The sequence below is a fragment of the Phaethon aethereus genome (genome assembly GCF_964289735.1).
Source record: "Phaethon aethereus genome assembly, chromosome: 9".
Classification (NCBI taxonomy): Eukaryota; Metazoa; Chordata; class Aves; order Phaethontiformes; family Phaethontidae; genus Phaethon; species Phaethon aethereus.
The window spans coordinates 21,704,543-21,724,180 of NC_138585.1; the positions used below are offsets into that span (position 1 = coordinate 21,704,543).

General features: G+C 37.7%; 1 protein-coding gene across 1 annotated transcript in view; it reads right to left on the reverse strand.

The window, feature by feature from the left end:
- Window positions 1-19,638, reverse strand: part of NAALADL2 (N-acetylated alpha-linked acidic dipeptidase like 2) — a gene marked incomplete at both ends in the record, with an annotated part of 379,117 nt that overhangs the window by 137,136 nt on the left and 222,343 nt on the right. The window contains one exon of the mRNA XM_082003692.1: window positions 3,798-3,941. Coding sequence (XP_081859818.1) covers window positions 3,798-3,941 — 144 coding nt within the window. The remainder of the gene's footprint in view (window positions 1-3,797; window positions 3,942-19,638) is intronic.

Below are 19,638 nucleotides of genomic sequence, written 5' to 3' on the forward strand. Positions count from 1 at the left end.
TAAAACTCAGTATAATGACCAACTGACATGTGGAACTGTGCAAAATAGATGTTCAAAGCCTTACAAAAACTCTATGTTATGCCACAAACCTTTTCAGTAACAGTCATTTCAGGTTATCTGTTGCACTCTCACTTTTTTCGTAGAAGATGTGGATTTATTTGCGGTCTACAATGAAGTTTTGCATTGCAGTCATTAAGATGATTCAGTATTGATCAATGACTGTATTCTGTAGGCTAAAAAAGGTTGCAAAAGATCAAATAATTTTACCTAAAAAGCATTTTGATCAGAGTCATTTAACTGGCTATAGCAGAAAGCTGGGAGCCTTTGTATAGCAGTCTCTATTATTCACATAGTGTTTGATATTGTTAAGTTACTTAAACTAAACGTGCTTTGGGTTTACTATTTTGTAAGTTAAAATATAAATAACAATACCCACTTAACAGCAAAAGGCATTAAGAGCTCCTAAGAAATGTGATTTCTTCTGTGTATGTTAACTCCACTGATATTTTCTGAAATAATATGCCCTAAATGACCTTGGTTGATCCAGACGAAGAGAGAAACAGGGTTCGATTTAAACATCAGTTGGCTAAAGAAACTTGGAAGCCATTAAGTGAGATCAATGCATGAATGCTTGCATTATACTTTCTGTAATCTGAGTTAGACTGCTCAGGCATACTAGGTCAGACCAAGCAGCCATCTAGCCCTTACCTCCAAGTGTGACCAACGACATGTAAATGGAGAAGAACGTAAGAATAGGAGGAGTGTATACTGATTCTTTCCTAAGACACCACCGGGCCCTCCAGTGACTTGAAAGTAACTTAGCCAAGGGGAGTGGGCTGTGTGTGTGTTTAAACTCCTCTGATCTTTATTTTCCTTAGTGAATTTTCAAACTCATGTGAAGTTTTAGCATGCACAATATCCCATGGCTGTACAGGAAGGAGGGAAAGGGATCTTTATCAATAGACAGCTATGAGTAACTTGAACATTTCCCAGCACAAACCCCTGTCTCTGTTGGTGAGTATCTCCGTCTCTTCACTGTTAAAAACAATTTTTATTGTTTCCTGTAATTTTAAACAGCTGCTTAGCCATGTGAATACTACATTTACTAATTTACTCAATATATACCATGTTATCTAATTTTTCCGAAGTTCTAGAGAGGATCACAGTTGAGAACCTTTCAGACAATATCCCTTTGATTTCCCTATTTCCAAGTCTGGCAACTCAAATTCCTCAGGGTTCCATTCATCCTTCGAAAAATATGGCACCTTTTTCCTTATGTGCTACATGACAATGATTTCTTTAAATACTGAAGAGAGTCACTGAAAAGGGATGATTTGCACCTGACTCAAATCTACCAACTGACAGATAACGAACAGCAAAGAAAGTTTACTGCAACACAGCAAGACTTTCTCCATTTATGTTTATAGGAGTGCTTTAGTTTTACGGCAATCTTCACGCTGTTCTAGCAAATATCCTAGTAATATTCTGTAAAAAAAGAAAGCTTCAGAAGTTTACAGCTTCTCTAAAAAACATCACTCTCAAATTCCTTCTAATTGCCTATTTTTTGGAAAAAAGTTCATGAAAGCACAGAATTTCAGATTAATGAGAATTAACATCAATGCACCATACTACACAAAAAACAAATCTAATTACTAACTTCAACTAATGCAAAACTAACTTCAGTTCTCAGTATTCACTTTGTAGGTTCTAAGCATTCGATATATCTCAGATGTGTTTCTCTCCATATCCTCCCACTCTCTCTGTCACATTATGTCTCTCGAAAACTGCAAGGCTAAGGGAAAAAAGAGGCAATGTGAGAAAACTATATATAAATGTTTAATCATTACTGATGAATCTGCTGTTCGGCTTTCTGAAACATACTGATGAGAGAACGATGATCATTTTATTCTAACAAATTTTAAGCCAACCAATCATCTGAATTGCTCATTCACCTCTTCTGACAGATAAGTGATGAGTTCTACGTCAGAAGTGAAATCTCTTTCTTGAGCGTCTTCAAATCAACAGGAAGACTGCAAATTCAACCTTCACTGTTCTCATATGCATTGCTCTGTTCAGCATTTTCTCTTCAGCTATTATTATTATTATTAAATAGTTATACCAGATCTCTTATCATGAGACCAGTAAGCTGGACATGGATTGGCTCTTACTACACTGCTAGCTTGGAACATTCTTTTTTTCTAGAAATTTTCCACCGCACTGAATTCCGTCCTTCTTGGGGAAATAACACAAGACATGTCACACATGTCACACCTGTCACAGAAAAAGTAGAATAAGCTACCCTTTAGGTTCCTGCAGCCTCCACACAAAGCTTTTGGAAAAACAGACACAGTGGAGCCTTTTATGGTTCTAAAAATGAGTTATTTGTCAGCCCAAATTCACACTTTCCTTTTAGGCACTTCAGCTGTTGAAAAATCCTACAATACTAGCAAGCTTCACACATCCTACCTGGAATGGTTAAGCACTTGTTCTTTCCAAAATGACCTTTTCCCATTTATACAAGTCTTTGTCTGCTGGTTGTGGGGAAGATCAGTTCATCTTTAAAATATCTAGTGAGCCACGAATGGAGAGTAACAGTCCAGCCTAACCACAACAGCTTAAGCCATGAAGCATGAGGTCTTTCAGCCTTTTATTTTAGTCTGTGTAACTACAAATGCTAACACAAGTCATAAAATTAATCAGCCTTTTTTATGACTTGTTGTATTGTATTCCTATTCCACAATAACTTTCCAAAAACAATAAACAAGTGATACAGCACATATGTGATAGCACAATGGTTGCCCTTTGGTTGCCCACTGGTTGCCCCAGTGCTTTTACTGTACTCATCATTGTATTTAGAACAGGATACAGTGGTTAACTTAATCTGACTCCCCCTTCCAAGACCACTGCTTCAAATCAGCTAATTTAAACAGGCATTATAATAAAATATACCATTTTTTCTGTGTTTGTTTTTCTAGTGAAAGATAGAGTAGTACAAAACAAAAGTCAAGACAGAATTACTGTTTAAACACGCATCTCATCTGGAACATTATGCGGAAGGTGTTCCTTCCTTCCTTGAAACACCGTGCAGCATCTTTGCTATAAGATGGTATTCTCACTTTTTTCCCCCCGCATCAGCAACAAATTTGTTCAAGCAATAATCTGTATGACTTTGCTAACAGCATTAACTCTGAAAAGATACTCTGAATGCATTCGTTCATTACACCTAGCTCTACTCAAGGTATTTTTTCTTATCATGATGACCATTTTCCTGGTGAAACTTGGAGGATAAGGTGCCTGAAGGTTCAGACAATAATATATTGCTTATTCTAGAGCAGATACAGATTAAGAAACACGAAAGAGATATCACTGTTTAGAATTATAGTATTATTATGTCACAGGCAGAAAAAAGACACAAAATAACTTTAATACTGCTACTGATGCCTTTATGTTAAAAACACATTCTTAGCAGTACTACAAGGCCTAACAAACCATACCACAGCAGTAACAAAATCTGCCTAGTGATGGTATCTAGACAGAGGTTTTTTAAAGTCAATATTAAGTATTAGAGCTTCAAGCCCTATACTAAGAGACTACTTTTTTTTTTAACCAAAACTTCGTTCTATCAGATCTTGGGATCATAATTTTTAGATTGTTCATAGTCTCTTCCAGAAAGCCACTAAGCAAAACATACTCATCATCAGCTAAACCCCTTAGTTATATACAGTTAGAGAAAATGGATTTGGAGTCCTTGAAGAATATTTCATAGTTAGACGAAAAGACTATTTTAAGAACATTACCTGTAGCTGGCATCTGGAGGGGTATACACCTATCTTTTTGGACAGTGTCCTCAGGTAAGGAAATGAGTTTTTTGGCAAGCACTGCAGAAATTGGTTGTACTAACAGCGTTGTGAGGTTCAGTCGATTTTGTCTGTAGCTTCCATCTTAAATGGCAGAAAGAGAACAGCAATTTAGTAAGTGAAAATTAGATCTCTCTCCTGCGTCAACAAAAAAACTCAAGCAAATATCTACAATACAGCTTAAAAGAACTGTTTTAGATAAGTAGTCATTATTTTGTACTTACCTTACTGAAAAAAACCCAACCCTTCAAGAACATGTGCCACAAAATTACATGTATTGTGTGTGACTTAAACACAACTCATTATATTGGTGTGTAGTTAAAGGAATCAGTGAAAAATAGAATTACTGATCAGAAATAACTTTCGAATTCAAGAACTGAACACAGCCTTACAGGCAAGAGCAGACATTTAAACAGCCTGAAATCATGCGTAAGTATCTGTCTTCACTGAATGATGCTACTACTCATAAAGCTGCTTGTTTTGCTAGGGATGCCAAAATGTTTAAATTCTACAGAAGTCGAGTTACTTAGCACTAAAACTGCTTAAGGTGTGAGCTATCACACAAACAAGCTTTTATGAGAACTTTGACAAGAAACACAGCACACAGGATGAACGTTGATAACATATTGGCAACTTGATGAGATGTGCTTCCTTGCATATACCAAAAAGTCTGAAATTTTAATACCCACCTTCCTCTCTCAAAGAATATAATCTGATCACCTCATTGATTCAAAGTGGGTTCAATGCAGCTCAGGTGACTATAATTTATTTTATAAATGCAGTGGTGCTTCTCTGATCAAAGGTTGAAGGCTCAGCTGAAGGAGGCCTGGAATACGAGTGTACTAAACAGACAGACACATCAAGTGGAGGAAGGTACAGATCAGAAGGCATCAGAATACTTCATTTACAGCCTCAAGATCTTAAGAAGCCACAGCACAAACCTTACAGTATCAGCAGATTCATGCATATTTTAAAGTCTCCCTTTGACTGAAAAAACATGAGTTTCCATACACATGACTGTCCAAAATTTAAGCATGGGAAGGTTTCTGATGAGATAAAGAGGTATTCTGGGAGACCAACTGACAGAACTGAAAAAAAAGGCAAACTGCACATGGAAATGCTCTGAAGCACTTCAAGACAAAATTCTCATCTGTTTTTCTCAGCTATTTCAGCTGGCCTAATATAGGCATCATCTCTTCCTATGGAAAGCAAGAATATTCTTTCAGATGAAAAGCTCACCATGGAAAAGGAGAGGAGGTTCATAGCAAGGGAGAGAAAACAGCTCTAGAACAACCTACAAAACTCTAAAAGCCTATGAATATACCTGCCCATAGCAAATAACTTCTAACTAGAGATTCAGAATACAAGGCCTCTCTCCAAGACCTCTATGAAACTAATATCATATTTTCTGTTGACATGGAGTTATTTACAGCCAGAAGTCACTCTGTGTGACTTACAATCACAAAGGGAAGAAGATATCAGAAATCAGCAGTTCTAACAAGTTCTAACAAATTTCTATAAAATTACTATCAGGAGTGTTGTTACTAAACAACAATATAAAGAAGTCCACACACATCCTCCTTTTTTTAACATTTTTGTGCTAGAAGCTCCTGAGACTTCTTACAGTGTGCCCTTAATCATAATGCAAAAATGAACCAAGGCTGTAACCTTTATTTATGGAAAAAAACCCCTGTTGTTTAGCTGTAATACATAGCAGAAATGTTATTAGTGTTCACTTTGAAAGAATCAGACAAGTTTTTAAGGGGAAAGGTGTAACTGGTTCAAAACATAGTAATGCTGAAAAAGTTTTATCAAAGTTGGGCAGGGTGGAAAATTCCTCAAAGTTGTTACTTCAGCAAACAGATGGTAAAATCAGTTTTCTCAAGCTTTGAGGGTCTGTTTCCAGAATAAAAAAAAATCATAAAATATCCATCAGAGATATGTAACTGAGATATTAGTTTCTGTCTATTGTTTGTCAATCTGTGGATGGTATTACAGGAGCAATGAAGCTCAAAACATTGCAGATGAAAAGCATCTCTCCTTTCTCCGTTTACCCACAACTTGAGCTTCACACCTGAATAAACTATGAAAGATACACTTTCAAGAACAACTTACAAGAGAAAACCTCCTATGTTTAAAAATGAATCATTTTACAATATAAGATGCAGTTGGAAGTATGGGATTAAAAAAAAAATAAAGGAAGTAAAAAAAGATTTAAAATATAGAAAGGGAGATTTAAGTTATCTGGAAGAAAAACTTTCCAATAGCAGGAATTCATAAAGACTTGCATAGGCTGCCACTGCCTGCAACTGAAATATTTTTAAAGAAAAGATTAAATAAACATCTGTCAGGAATGACGTAGATATGGTTGATCCCCTCCCTGAGGGAGGAGGCTAGATTAGATGACCTCTTGACATCTTTTCCAGGCCTGATCTCTACACAATTCTCTAGTAACTGAAGTTCCTGAACTATTTACAAAAAAGCAGTATTGGACTTAATAATAAAAAACGCTTTAAGAAAAAAAAAAGTAAGAGTTCCTTTCCCTCTGCCAGCCATTTATTAGTTGCCATCAGAGTACCTTGTTTAGGAGACTGAGGAAAGCTATCTGCATCATGATCAGGATTCAAAAGTGAAAGATTCAAGACCAATCTCCCCAGGAAAACACAGTGCACGATGAAAAATCTGGAGATTTCCAGGGCTACTAGTTAAAGCACAATGATTTGGTTTTTAAATACTCATGGGCTTGGTGCTGTACCAACTGCAGAACAGTGTAGTGCAACTTCATAAAGAAACTAACGTATCGAAAGAACTTTGCAAGATTCTTACTTGCTCTTTCCCTGCTGAATGCCGAGCTCCTTGGAGCACACAGTACTTTCAGGGTCTGTGAGCACAACAAATGCTTTGAGAAGAATTTAAATTTGAGATTTTGCTTGTAATGAAATTTAGTTTTATGGCATGAAAAACTTCCAAGAAACAGAATTGCTTCCTCTCTGTGCAAGTCTAACAATCTAACCATGCCAGGCCTAAAACTGCTATTAATTTAAGAAAGACTCTAGAGAACATACTGGAATGCAAGAAGAAAAATATGCTAATCAATTATTAAGGTAATTCTAGGAGCACAAAAAGAGGCAATCTTTAGAAAGTCTATGCATAGAAAGTGAGGACTATATTTCTACTTTTGCAGTGACTGTGCTTTGTGTTTTCTTTTTCCATGCAAGCACAAACCTTGAGCATCAGTGTCCATATTGCTCAGTCTGGAATACATACCTGTAACAGAATCACAGAACCATTAAGGTTGGAAAAGACCTTTAAGATCATCAAGTCCAACCATCAACCCAACACCACCATTTCCCCTAAACCATGTCCCGAAGCGCCACATCCACACGTTTTTTGAACACTTCCAGAGATGGCGACTCCACCACCTCCCTGGGCAGCCTGTTCCAATGCCTGACCACCCTCTCAGTAAAGATTTTTTTCCTAATATCCAATCTAAACCTCCCCTGGCGCAACTTGAGGCCATTTCCTCTTGTCCTATCACTAGTTCCTTGGGAGAAGAGGCCAACACCCACTTCGCCACAACCCCCTTTCAGGGAGTTGTAGAGAGCGATAAGGTCTCCCCTCAGCCTCCTCTTCTCCAGACTAAACAACCCCAGTTCCCTCAGCCGCTCCTCATAAGACTTGTGCTCCAGACCCCTCACCAGCTTCGTTGCCCTTCTCTGGACATGCTCCAGCACCTCAGCATCCTTCTTGGAGTGAGGGGCCCAAAACTAAACACAGGATTCGAGGTGCGGCCTCACCAGTGCCGAGTACAGGGGCACGATCACCTCGCTTGTCCTGCTGGCCACACTATTTCTGATACAGGCAAGGATGCTGTTGGCCTTCTTGGCCACCTGGGTACACTGCTGGCTCATGTTCCGCCGGCTGTCAACCAGCACCCCCAGGTCCTTTTCCGCCAGGCTGCTCTCCAGCCACTCCTCCCCAAGCCTGTAGCGTTGCATGGGGTTGTTGTAACAGCACTTCGTCTTGTTAAACCTCATACAGTTGACCTCTGCCCATCGATCCAGCCTGTCCAGATCCCTCTGCAAAGCCTTCCTGCCCTTGAGCAGATCAACACTCCTGCCCAACTTGGTGTCATCTGCAAACTTACTGAGGGAGCACTTGATCCCCTCATCCACATAAATAAAGATACTAAATAAGACCAGCCCCAAAACTGAATCCTGGGGAACACTGCTTGTAACTGGCCGCCAGCTGGATTTAGCTCCATTGACCACAACTCTCTGGGCTTTCATAGTGTTCTATCACTTAATTTACTAGTATTGGTAACATATTCTGAGATTTCTGAAAAGTTTTTATTGGGAGAATTTATCAGTAATACTTGTGCACAATATGACACTAAATTCTAGGTTAAAGTACAATTTTACCATAGTTTCATTGACTTTTGTCAAGGCTGAAAAATCAGAGCACGTGAAACAGTACAGAGTTAGGCACAATGTCATACTTCCCTAGTCAAAAGAATATTGATACACCTACAGCTTCTTCAGTATTATGCAATCAGGCTTTCATTTATTTTTCTCTAACAAGTTTGTGGTATAGGAATCAACTTTCTGTTAATTTTTATTTAAAATCCAGATTCAGAGAAAGAATGGAGAGAATATTGTATTTCATCTGTTTATTAAAGTTACCCTCTGCCAGGCTCTGATAAAACAAAAAGGTAATAACTAAAACTGTCTAAAAAGTTTACTGATAAAATTCATCAAAATAATTCCTTCTAGGACCTGAAACACTGCTTTAATGACGTCCCCCCAAAATATGGAAAAAACAGTAGAGTCTGAATGAACACTGAACCATAATTGTACCTACCCACATCTTTGACTTTCTGCTGCATTAATAATAGAGCAGTATTAGTTTTGAAATATCTGAAGTGAATGGCTCATTAATTTTTCACCTTAAGCTTAATAGAAATTTGACAAACAGTTTTATGCTGAGAACAGACACTCCAAGCAGGACTTCACAGCACACGATGAAAATAAATTAGAGCATGAGACAGAATAAAGTGTGCTGGGTCAAATAAGATGGTTTTGTCATTCAATTGCCTGAAGTGTACGGTTAGTTCAATGTATTTCTGTGGAAGACGTTTTCTTTCATTTATGCATTCCCAGCATATCTTCTGCACCACCCTTTGTCAACACTTGATCTTGTATTAACCATGACAAAAACAAAGATGTATAAACTGACACATCATAGACATTTATAATAGTTGTGCTTTGAACTTGTATACAGCTTCCCCTCGCAACTTTGCTGATACATTCAACAGCTGTTAGGCTTCCGCTGGTTCTCATGATGCTAGTCACAATGATTTCTTTAGACCTCCGTGCAAAATCAGTTTATCTGTGGTCTTCCTGCCTTACATCTAACCCCATGCCCAGACTGAAAGGGACCGTGCAGTGCCTACTACAAGGAGTCTCCACCAGCTGGTTGGTGGCTCTAGGTACTAAAACCACATCGCTACCGTTACTCATAGTAATTCTGCTATGCAGCAGCTATTTTGTTACATCTTCAGCTACAGCTGCTCACAATACTGTCCATGAGCAGACATCACTCTTCCTGCTCAAAAAGCAGCCTTCAATTAAGCCTTCTCACTATCAATATACTGCTAGAAAAAGCTTGCACTGTCACATTGGTGTATTATACATCAAGATTTGGGTTTTTTTTTGTTGCCGCTGTTTTTGCACATTGTTCTTTGAATGAACAGCTCCACAAAGTAACACCTTTTCCTAAGACAATTCTTATTGACTTCCTATATAGTTTTCAATGGCACTATTAGTCTGAGTATAGTCATACTCATACGAAATTGCAGGATTTGGTTCAAGCAGATTCAGATGCCGATGGACTAGAAGTAGTTTCCTGCTATGTCTCTATTCAGTTCCCTATGAATTATCCACTAGAATTACAGTGTGGAACATATGTCATTTTTGAAGTACTTTGCTTCACTAGCCACTGGTAGTAATATGGAAGGAGAAAAAAAAATGTTTATCTTTTGTAATAAAAGAGCTTTGAAATTCTGCAACGAGGGATTTTAAACAGCAACCCCAACTAAGGACTTTCAAAGCAGCTTTACAGGCAACAAAGGATGAGATGATGAACTGTTCTACCAATTACAACGGCATTGTGGCAGCTTGCATTTCTGGATGCATGATTCACAAACGGACAAGGGATGGTTAGAAATATGCACTGATTTGAGATATGCGTAAGAAAGGTGGCTGTGCCTGTAAAAGGTTTACACACGTTTACAGAACTTTAAGGCAGTGAGGATCACCTAGAAGGAAAATAGTTACTGAGAGTACTCAGAAAGTACCTGAGAAACATTTTCAAATTTTTCTTCGCATTAGTGATGGACTGACTTCTTTAAAAACACTTAAAAAAAAAAAAATGCACATTCTCATGACATCAAAAGTTAATGAAAAGAGCTTAGAAGAAAGACAAAGACAGCACACTACCTGTGATAAACTCCCAAGAGTTAACAAGACCATACATTCATTGATACATACAAAAATACATAACACTATAGAAAGATCGTTTTGCTTTATGAAGTATATTCACTGTATTCTGTTTACATCACATTTTATTGAGGCAGCGGATGCAAATGAGGACAGGCTGAGTGAGTTGGAGTTGCTCAGCCTGGAGAAGAGGCGGCTCTGGGGAGACCTTATTGCAGCCTGTCAGTACTTGAAGGGGGCTTATAAGAAAGATGGGGACAATATATTTAGCAGCAGGACTTGTAGTGATAGGACAAGGAGTAATGGTTTTAAACTAAAAGAGGGCAGATTTAGACTAGATATAAGGAAGAAATCTTTGACAATGAGGGTGGTGAACCACAGGTTGCCCGGAGAGGTGGTAAATGCCCCATCCCTTTAAAAGTCCTTTCCAACCCAAACTATTCTAAGATTCTAAATCTGGGTATTACCCAAGACTGTCTCCCCAAACAGACTTCTGTTGTCCTTAAAAATATAACTAGAAATTCTATACCTGATATGAGAAGAAAATATCCTTCTAGAACCCACCGTCATCTCTTTCCCACCCTCTCAAGGAAGTGTGCTCAACCAGTATGAAAGAGAAAAAAGTGTCACTCCCCTGTCTCTGTGCGCAAATCACTCTTGCTTTAATGCCTACTTAATGTTCTTTAAAAATACTGTCAGTCTCATTTCTTTTTAAGATAAATAGAATAAAAAGCAACACATTTATTTTGTAAAAGCAAAACTGCTTTGACACATTGATGCAAAAGCATTGCATTAGTCCCCCTCTTCTCTTCTAAAAATATGTAATAAAATGGCAAGAATAAAAAAATACCCAAACAAAAAAACTTTTCACAATACTCTCACCATTTTGAATTCCCCTTTCCACTTAGCTTGTTATAGTGGCTAATCATTAAAATGACATAGAAGTGGTCAAATGGAGCAAAGTTAAATAACACTTCTACTCCAGTTGACATGGAAATAATTTTTTCCCTTTTTACATATCCTACAATTGTATAACCACTAAGTCATAAAAAGGAAAAAGCAATTCTTCTGGATATTACAAAATGTAGTATGTTAAAACATATTCTTATGTCCTAGTAACGATGGAATGTAACAGGGAAGAAAGGACAAGGTACTTCTCAGTTCTTCCCGTGTTAGCAAATACTCATTTCTCTACTGAACTGAAAGAAACTTTCCACTAACGGACAGCAGTTTGGGCCATGTGACACACAAACTACTATCCCTCCTTTTGACAGTGGTGGAAGATATTGGAAACGGTTGACAGAAATTGTATGTGTTACAAGACAATAAATAGCCCTCAATACTTTAAAATAAGCTTATTTTAAAAATTCAATAATCATAAATTTCAGCTTCTGCACAATTTGGTCTTCGCATGCATGCTGAATTCAAACCAGTGCCTTAAATAACTAACTTCGGTATTTAATTCGGGATCCTGTCTGAAGTATCCTTGATACCGAAACACCTTCTTGGCATCTTCTATCTTCATTAAAATTAAGAACATCGGTACTTCACACCATAAGGGTATGTGTGGGGAAATAATCAGTGCTAAAAAAATTGGAAACACTCCAAAACTTTAGCCACACAAAAACTTGACCACAAACTGCTGCAACCGTATTATCCGCATCTTAAATTGGATAGTAAGTATTATTAAGTACTACAAAAATAAATACTGCAATTCTTGCTTAAACTTTACATCTTTGCACCAAATTAGTGATTCAAACATAATATGATAAAATAATTCTACAACAAATTTATTGTTGATATATTTTCCTAAAATATGTAGAGGTATTAATGAAACAGAATTCAACAAAACTGCTTGAAGTGATTGCTCTGATGTTCAGAATTACTGCATAATTCAAAATAGTAAGTATCAGACATATATTTGGAGGGAGTTTTTTTGTAATCTTTCTCTTACAGTAAAACTACTTCATGAATCCTGTATCCGCAAGTCTATGTTTGAAATGTACCTATTTGTTGCTCCGAGAAAATATATTACGCAGATTATTAACTATCCAATGTTCCTGAACTGTAATCTGGAGGGAAGCATGTATGTATATATGTGTGCATGAGGGAACACAAATCAAACTGATGTACTAAGCTTGACAGGTGGCTTTCTGTGCTGGTTTTCGCTGGGATAGAGTTAATTTTTTTCATAGTAGCTAGTATGGGGCTGTTTTGGATTGGTGCTGGAAACAGTGTTGGTAACGCGGGGATATTTTAGTTACTGCTAAGCAGTGCTTAGGCAGAGTCAAGGCCTTTTCTGCTTCTCACACCACCCCAGCAGCGAGTAGGCTGGGGGTGCACAAGAAGTTGGGAGGGGACACAGCTGGGACAGCTGACCCCAACTGACCAAAGGGATATTCTGGACCATATGACATCATGTTCAGTATATAAAGCACCTCCTGTATGAATTACGTTTCCTGTTAATCACCTCAAGAAATAAGAAACTTCTGGCACATTCAAGAGTTAATGGGCTGGTCTTACAGTTGGTTCCCTCATGAAATAAACCTTGGTTTTTGACACTGGTGATGGCCACTGTAGACGAAACAAACAACAAACATGGAAGTGAGACACTGATACAGATTTCTCTCCCTTCAGTGATGATCAAGACTACAAATAGTAAAATAACTGTCTTGCTTAAGGTGAAATATGTTTGCAGCAGCCAGAATATACATCAAGTTACATATGCCATCATTATTCTGGTTATGAACAAGCATGGAATCCTGTTTACCCACAATAATGAGATTTATTGTTATTAAAAATAATAAAAGCCCCATAACACTCTACAAGGAATGGAATGGAAATAGAAAATCTGTAAGAAAACACTGAAAGTGACAGGTTTAGGATACCAATTATTTTGTTTATAGCATGAAGTGAACACTGCAATGACTCAGAATCATGTGGTGTCTGTATATATTTGGTGGAAAACATGAAATAAAATTGCATATGTTATCTGTCATACACTATGCTTTTCTTACAATAACATAGCTCTCTGATTTATTCTTCCGTATTTGTTCGAAATCATCAAAAGTCACATTTTGGCTTCAGATTGATGACATATGGGGTCATCCGAGGGTTTGAAGTCTTCCCCCTTTTCCCACAGGTTGTTACTTATTCCTCTCCCCACATTGCAGTGCCATTAATTGTGCCAGCAGAATTGTTTCAGTGGCCGTCAGCAGCCATACTATGAACCAGATCAGGGAACTTTCTTGAAGTTCTTTAAAGCTAGATCAGTTCCCCAACCCATGTCACAGCAGTGCTCTTAACGGATAAATCAGCAGAGTAGGAGGTAAGCTGGGACAAGGAGGTAGATGCGTGGCAGGAATTGCTCCAATTGTCCCAAAGCCTTGTATTGTCAAACCACGATTACAGAGGACACTCTTGTCATCTAGGACACAAAGTGACTGTTTCTTGGCACAGGACACAGAATGACACTTAAATATGCACATCAATTCAAAAGCTACTTACAGTTAAAAAAAAAAAAAAAGCTTCCATTTTCTCTAGGGTTTTTCTTTAAAAAAAAAACCCAAACAACAGCTTTTATTTTGATTTGTAAGGGAGCATCACCTCATCTTAATGTTAAAAAAATCAGAGACTGATAATACAATCCTCACATAGAAAAAAAAAATGTTACTGTGTTAGGGTCTGGTTTATAAAAGAACTGGTAAATCTATCATAGCTATCATAATCATGCAATAGTTGAGTAATGACTGATCAGAAATGAGACGTTAATCACAGGTCAGATCCTAATGGACAGATGCTTGCATACACACAACTATGTAATCACAATCAAAAGCAACAAGAAACCCCTTGTCAGCCCAAGGACTATTTTAAATACTGAATCGCAGCACATACATTGAATCAGCCTTGTACATATATAATTGGTTCCTTCAAGGGTTGTAGCAAACCAACAGTGTCTTTGGTATCTGTTCATTTGTAAAAAAATGGTGGTTTACATATGCCCTGTTGACTCAGGCCTCAATAATGATTACTGTTCAGTTGATATTCTGGAACATTTCTGGAGTGGTGTATGAGCTATTTAGTTTTATTCTCTATGAATACTCTGATTAAAGTAACAATTATATATGTGTTGCATTCCGGTATTAAGGTAGAAAACTGTTTTTTTGGTGGTTTGGGTTTTTTTTTTCCTCCTTTTTTGTCTCTATACTATGTTAATGAATGTCAAATCAGGATGGCCAAGATTGCTTTCTCTTCTCATTCTGCATAGTTCTGTCACTCTCTCTTGCCACATTTGTTTTCTTATCAGCAAAGTTCTTAGCTCATAACTGTAGATAGTAACATTTTACTTGTAAAAAAAAAATTACAATCCCTTACTTTCTCGTTTGACTGCCATCTGTTAAGCTTCTCCTCAGAGAAATTAGCAAGTTTCCATATTGGATCTCTGAACTGCAAATATGCCATCATCTGCAAAAGTTATGAAAATAATCCCCATTGGAAAAGATAATATTCTCATACAAAATTACCAGAGAAGACTGAGACAAACAAAGGGCATTGTCCAGATATTATATGAAAACTGCTCGTGGCCCCTAAACAGAGCAGTCTGGACAATGTCAGAACTACAGAACAGTTGAGCTTGGAAAGAACCTGTGGAGATTGTTGAAGGACAAGCTGCCGGCTCAAAGCAGAGTCAATTAGAGCAGCTTGCCCAGTGGGGTTCTGAGCATCTCCAAGCATGGAAATGCTTGGAACAACCTCTTCCAGTGCTTGACCACCTTCACCATACAAAATCTTTCCTTATGTTTAAGGGGTATTCCCTGTATTTCAGTTTCCTCCTCTGTTCTCTGAATACCGCTGGAGAAGAAAGTGGCTCCAACTTCTTCCACCTCCAATCAAGTATTTACACACATTGATAAGATCTCCACAAGTCTTCTCGGCTCAAGAATAAACAATTCCACGTCTCTCAGCATCTCTTCTACGTGAGATGCTCCAATCCCTTTGTCATCTTCATGGCCCTTTGCTGCACTTGCTCCACGATGTCCACGTCCCTTCTGTATAGGGGAGCCCAAAACTGCACCCAGCACTCTGGGTGTCGCTTCACCAGTGATGAGTGGAGAGGAAGAATCATCTCCATTGACCTGCTGTCAGCACTCTTCCTAATGCTGTCAGCAACCGTTGCTGACAGGGCTTATTGCTGGCTCATGCTGCACTTGACCACCAGGACCTGCAGGTCTTTTTCTGCCAAGCTGTGTTCCACCCAGTCATCCCCCAATGGCTACCGGTGCGTAGGCTCATTCCTCCCCTGTGCAGGATGCTGCCTTTCCCTTTCCCTTCCTGAGATTTCTGGCAGCCCATTCCTCCAGGTGATTGAGGTCCCTCTGGATGGCAGCACAGTGATCTGGTGTGCTGAGCTGCATGCAGAACAGCAACCCTGAAGCCTGAAATGGGTGCACTGCCTCTTCTGAATTTGAGATAAAGCAAGCAATTAGGGATTTGAAATGTTTGCTAATCAGTCATGGCAGACCCTAATTCCATGCACAACGAATGAAATAGGTAGAGATATGTATACACTGCTAATGGTATACTCTGGACCATTAATCCTTAAGCTATCAGGGACACAGCTGTCTGAATCAAGTGTCTCCCCAAGATGATGCAAAGCATTGCAGTCAAAAAGCACTTATTTCATCCATCTGAAGTACCAATACAGCTTCTACCTCATAACTTAGACCCCACACATAATAATACATGGATTTAAAAAAAAAACCACTCTGTATCTAAAAACATAACATTTTGGGAATTTGAGATAACCAGGGATTCAGATACAAACTAGTGCTGGTTTGTTGTGTTTCTTCCTTGAAAAACAATTAACTGGAAAATATTAGCGCCCAGCTAATAGTTTCCTATTATGCTGTAATAAGCATCCCTGATGTGCTACAGTATCATTGCAACTTCTTTTAGGCATTACAGGATAATTAAAGAAAAGAGTTTAAAACCAAGAAAGCCTCTAACAATTCTGTCTGAAAACGATACAAAATTAATATGTACCTTCTGTTTTAGCAGGGTTAACTGTAACATTCAAATAATATAGAAGATGCAGTGTTAATTTTACTAGTATGATCTTAACGTCAAAAAATTTCAAAGAGAAGATAAATCTACTAATAATGCATGCCTATTAATTCAAAGTATATTAATACCATTTAACTTTGTTTTAGTGGAGCATGCTATTGGAAATGCAGCGATGCTAATTTTCAGGTTAAATTCTGACTATATATATCAAAGGTACATGAGCAGTTAAAAAAAAAATCTCTATCTGGCTGCACCTTGTTCTAAAGTGCTTGCACCCAATTTTTGAAGTATATGTAAATACAGAGAAGAAGAATCAGTAGTTTTAAAAAGCCAAATCGCAATGAAAGAGTTCCAAGTTCTGAGTTCATTTTTAATTTATTAATAGTCCACCTGCAAGATTAGGTACAGTAGATAAATTTGGTCATGTACCAGTAATAATTTGATTACAATTACTGAAGAAAAAAAAAATCCTGTCAAGTCAAGCTCCAATGACAGTTTTCTAGAATGAAGATATAGATATAGATCCTTAATTAATCCTGTTTATAGTAAAGAGTGGAGAAAAAGCTATGCTCTGAAAACCCTAAAATTCTCAATCTCTGGAAATCCTTGTAACATACAGTGGTTTGTTTCTTGGATTACAGAACAGAGACATAAACTATAATCTACTTGCAGTGCTCCTCAGAGATATAAATGCTGGCATTTAATTAATTACTTAATAACTCGCTTATGTATTTGCAATGTTTTATTATGTTCATGCTGACTACTGTAACTGCTGTATTCAGTTTCAGAAGGCTATTACAAACACCCATGAGAGCTGGATTTTATTTTGCGCAGAAGAGTGCACTGTATGTGAATATTCATTCAAAACTCCAAATGGAGCCCTTGGCCCTAAATGATTCCTGAATCACCTCTTGTAAGAAGCTTTGCATCCTCACTGAGATAATGTACACAACTGAGCCTGTGTTACCCGAGATGAGCATTGAAAATAAATAATTTTGTTGAAATAACAGAGTTGAGGGGCTAGTTAATGTTTAGGCTAACCCCCCTGAAATTCAAGGACAATTTGAGTTAGCAAGATCAGGAACAAGGAAAATTTGAAACAAAAAAGAAAATGAAGCAATACTTAAAGAAGTAGTTTCTTGTTAAAGAAGGGTAGAGTAGCAGCATCATTTCAGAATATTATTTTTACAGGTCATGTTTTAAATTGTAAGTCAATGATTAACATAAATTCCTACATCTATTATTGAAAAATGCTACTTAGGATTATTTTCCAAGTAAATGCTTAAGAACAATAGTTCCACAAATACAAATGGATATTATTGCCAAATATATTATTATTGCAAGACTCTCTACAGCTCCCTCAAAGAACATACTCTTCCTAGCTCATTTCTTACTGCAAGACTAGAAAGACACTACAGAATTGAACTGCCCTTTGTTTCTTTCTATAGAGTTAAACACGGAGAGCTCGCTCAGGTCATAGGCAAATTGGGAAAGACATTTTTTTTTTCTTCTATTTTTACAGCAAAGTAAACATAGGTTAGAAGAATCCCAAAAGAGCAGTGCAAGAGAAGAAATCAATACATACCTAGTTTCATTTTGACTGTTACCCTGAAGTTTAATGAATTTTAAATGATTTCTAGAAGCATATAGAATGTATACAGACTGACAGAAATGCCTATGCAAATCTTACTCTTCATAGCAGTTGCACTTCAACTAAACCACTGAACACAAGGCAACTTTCCTTTTTTTTTTTTTTTTATAAAAAGAGTGGTACTGGAAGAGAATCATAGGATCTCAGGGTTGGAAGGGACCTATAATAATATGCTATGGAAGATGCTCCAGATTCACCACTACTTTCCTGTAAGTACTAGCAGAGAGCTTGCAGCAAGTAAATTGCTTTCACAAGCTGAAAACACAATGGACCAGACCGTCCTCTTCTTTAAAAACACGCAGGTCCATGGAAGAAATTTTAATCAAACTATCTGCAAAACCTGTATCAAGAAGAAGAGCTCTTCAATGCTACAGGTCAGTATCAAGCACAACATTCCTTATTTCATTTTTTCATCAATGTTACAGGTATTTGCAATGGTGGTATCTTGAAAACTTCATAAATGTAGGTGGTGCTAATAAACATTCTCCCTTTCAATGGGTTAAAGTTTATGCTCCTGTGATGTCTCCAGGGACTACCCTGTCTCTGAAGATGGGACCTCAAGGTTTCAAAGACCCACAGCATCCACATCTATCAAGAAGACTCTTGAAATATCTGAAGTTAGATCTACAGAAACACACATGAATTTTAAAAGTACTTGGGACTCAGAACTCGTGCGTGTTTCTGGGTCTTAACGGTAAAATCCCCTCAATACAGGCTTCTGGTTCAATAACTGAGACACTGTGAGGCACAACTAACTAAACAGACTTTATTATGGCCTACAAATACACGCATGTGCACACACACCCACACACACAAACCCCATGTCACATGAAATAGAGACCCCTCCAGCTGCCATTGATAGTGACTACTCCAGAACTAGAAGCAGCATAGTCCTGTTTCTGGAGAGCATAGTCTGGACAAATAAATCTTACCTGTGGGTAAACAAGCTCCGATGTGCTGTTGTACTAACACAAGCCTCACCCAGGAATTTTTCCATAGGAAAGACACAGCTTTACTCTCCTGCCTTACTTAGTCATTATTGTAAAGTTCATTCAGCACTTATTTCAAAATATGTTTGATAGTCTAACCCTCAATGTTGCCTCTATTCTGATTCTACTATTTTACTGCCACAATTCAGTTCCACGGATTTTTTTTGTATGAAGTTGCACAAAGCTGGCAAACTACCACCACAACTTTACAGTAGATAATAGATGCTCTTGACTCCATCATATTGATTGGCAAAAGCACAAACAAATATACAGAAATATGGTTCGCTGAAAGCAACAAAGAAATACAAATAGAAAGAACACATGGCCTACTATAACAACAAGGGTTAAAGCAGTTATTTTCTTAAGAGGAATGTATCACTTGTAATCATCACTTCCACATCATTTCACCTCTTTTCAGTACTAGTAGAAATAAACAGATGCCACATTTGCACATTCCATTGGCACTGTTCTGCTAAAATGACACCTAATGTATTACGTGATTGCCTCTACAATATGCAACATGATTCTTTATTGTCACAGGTGCTGTATTTCATGCAAGTGTGCAAACTAGCATTTGCAGT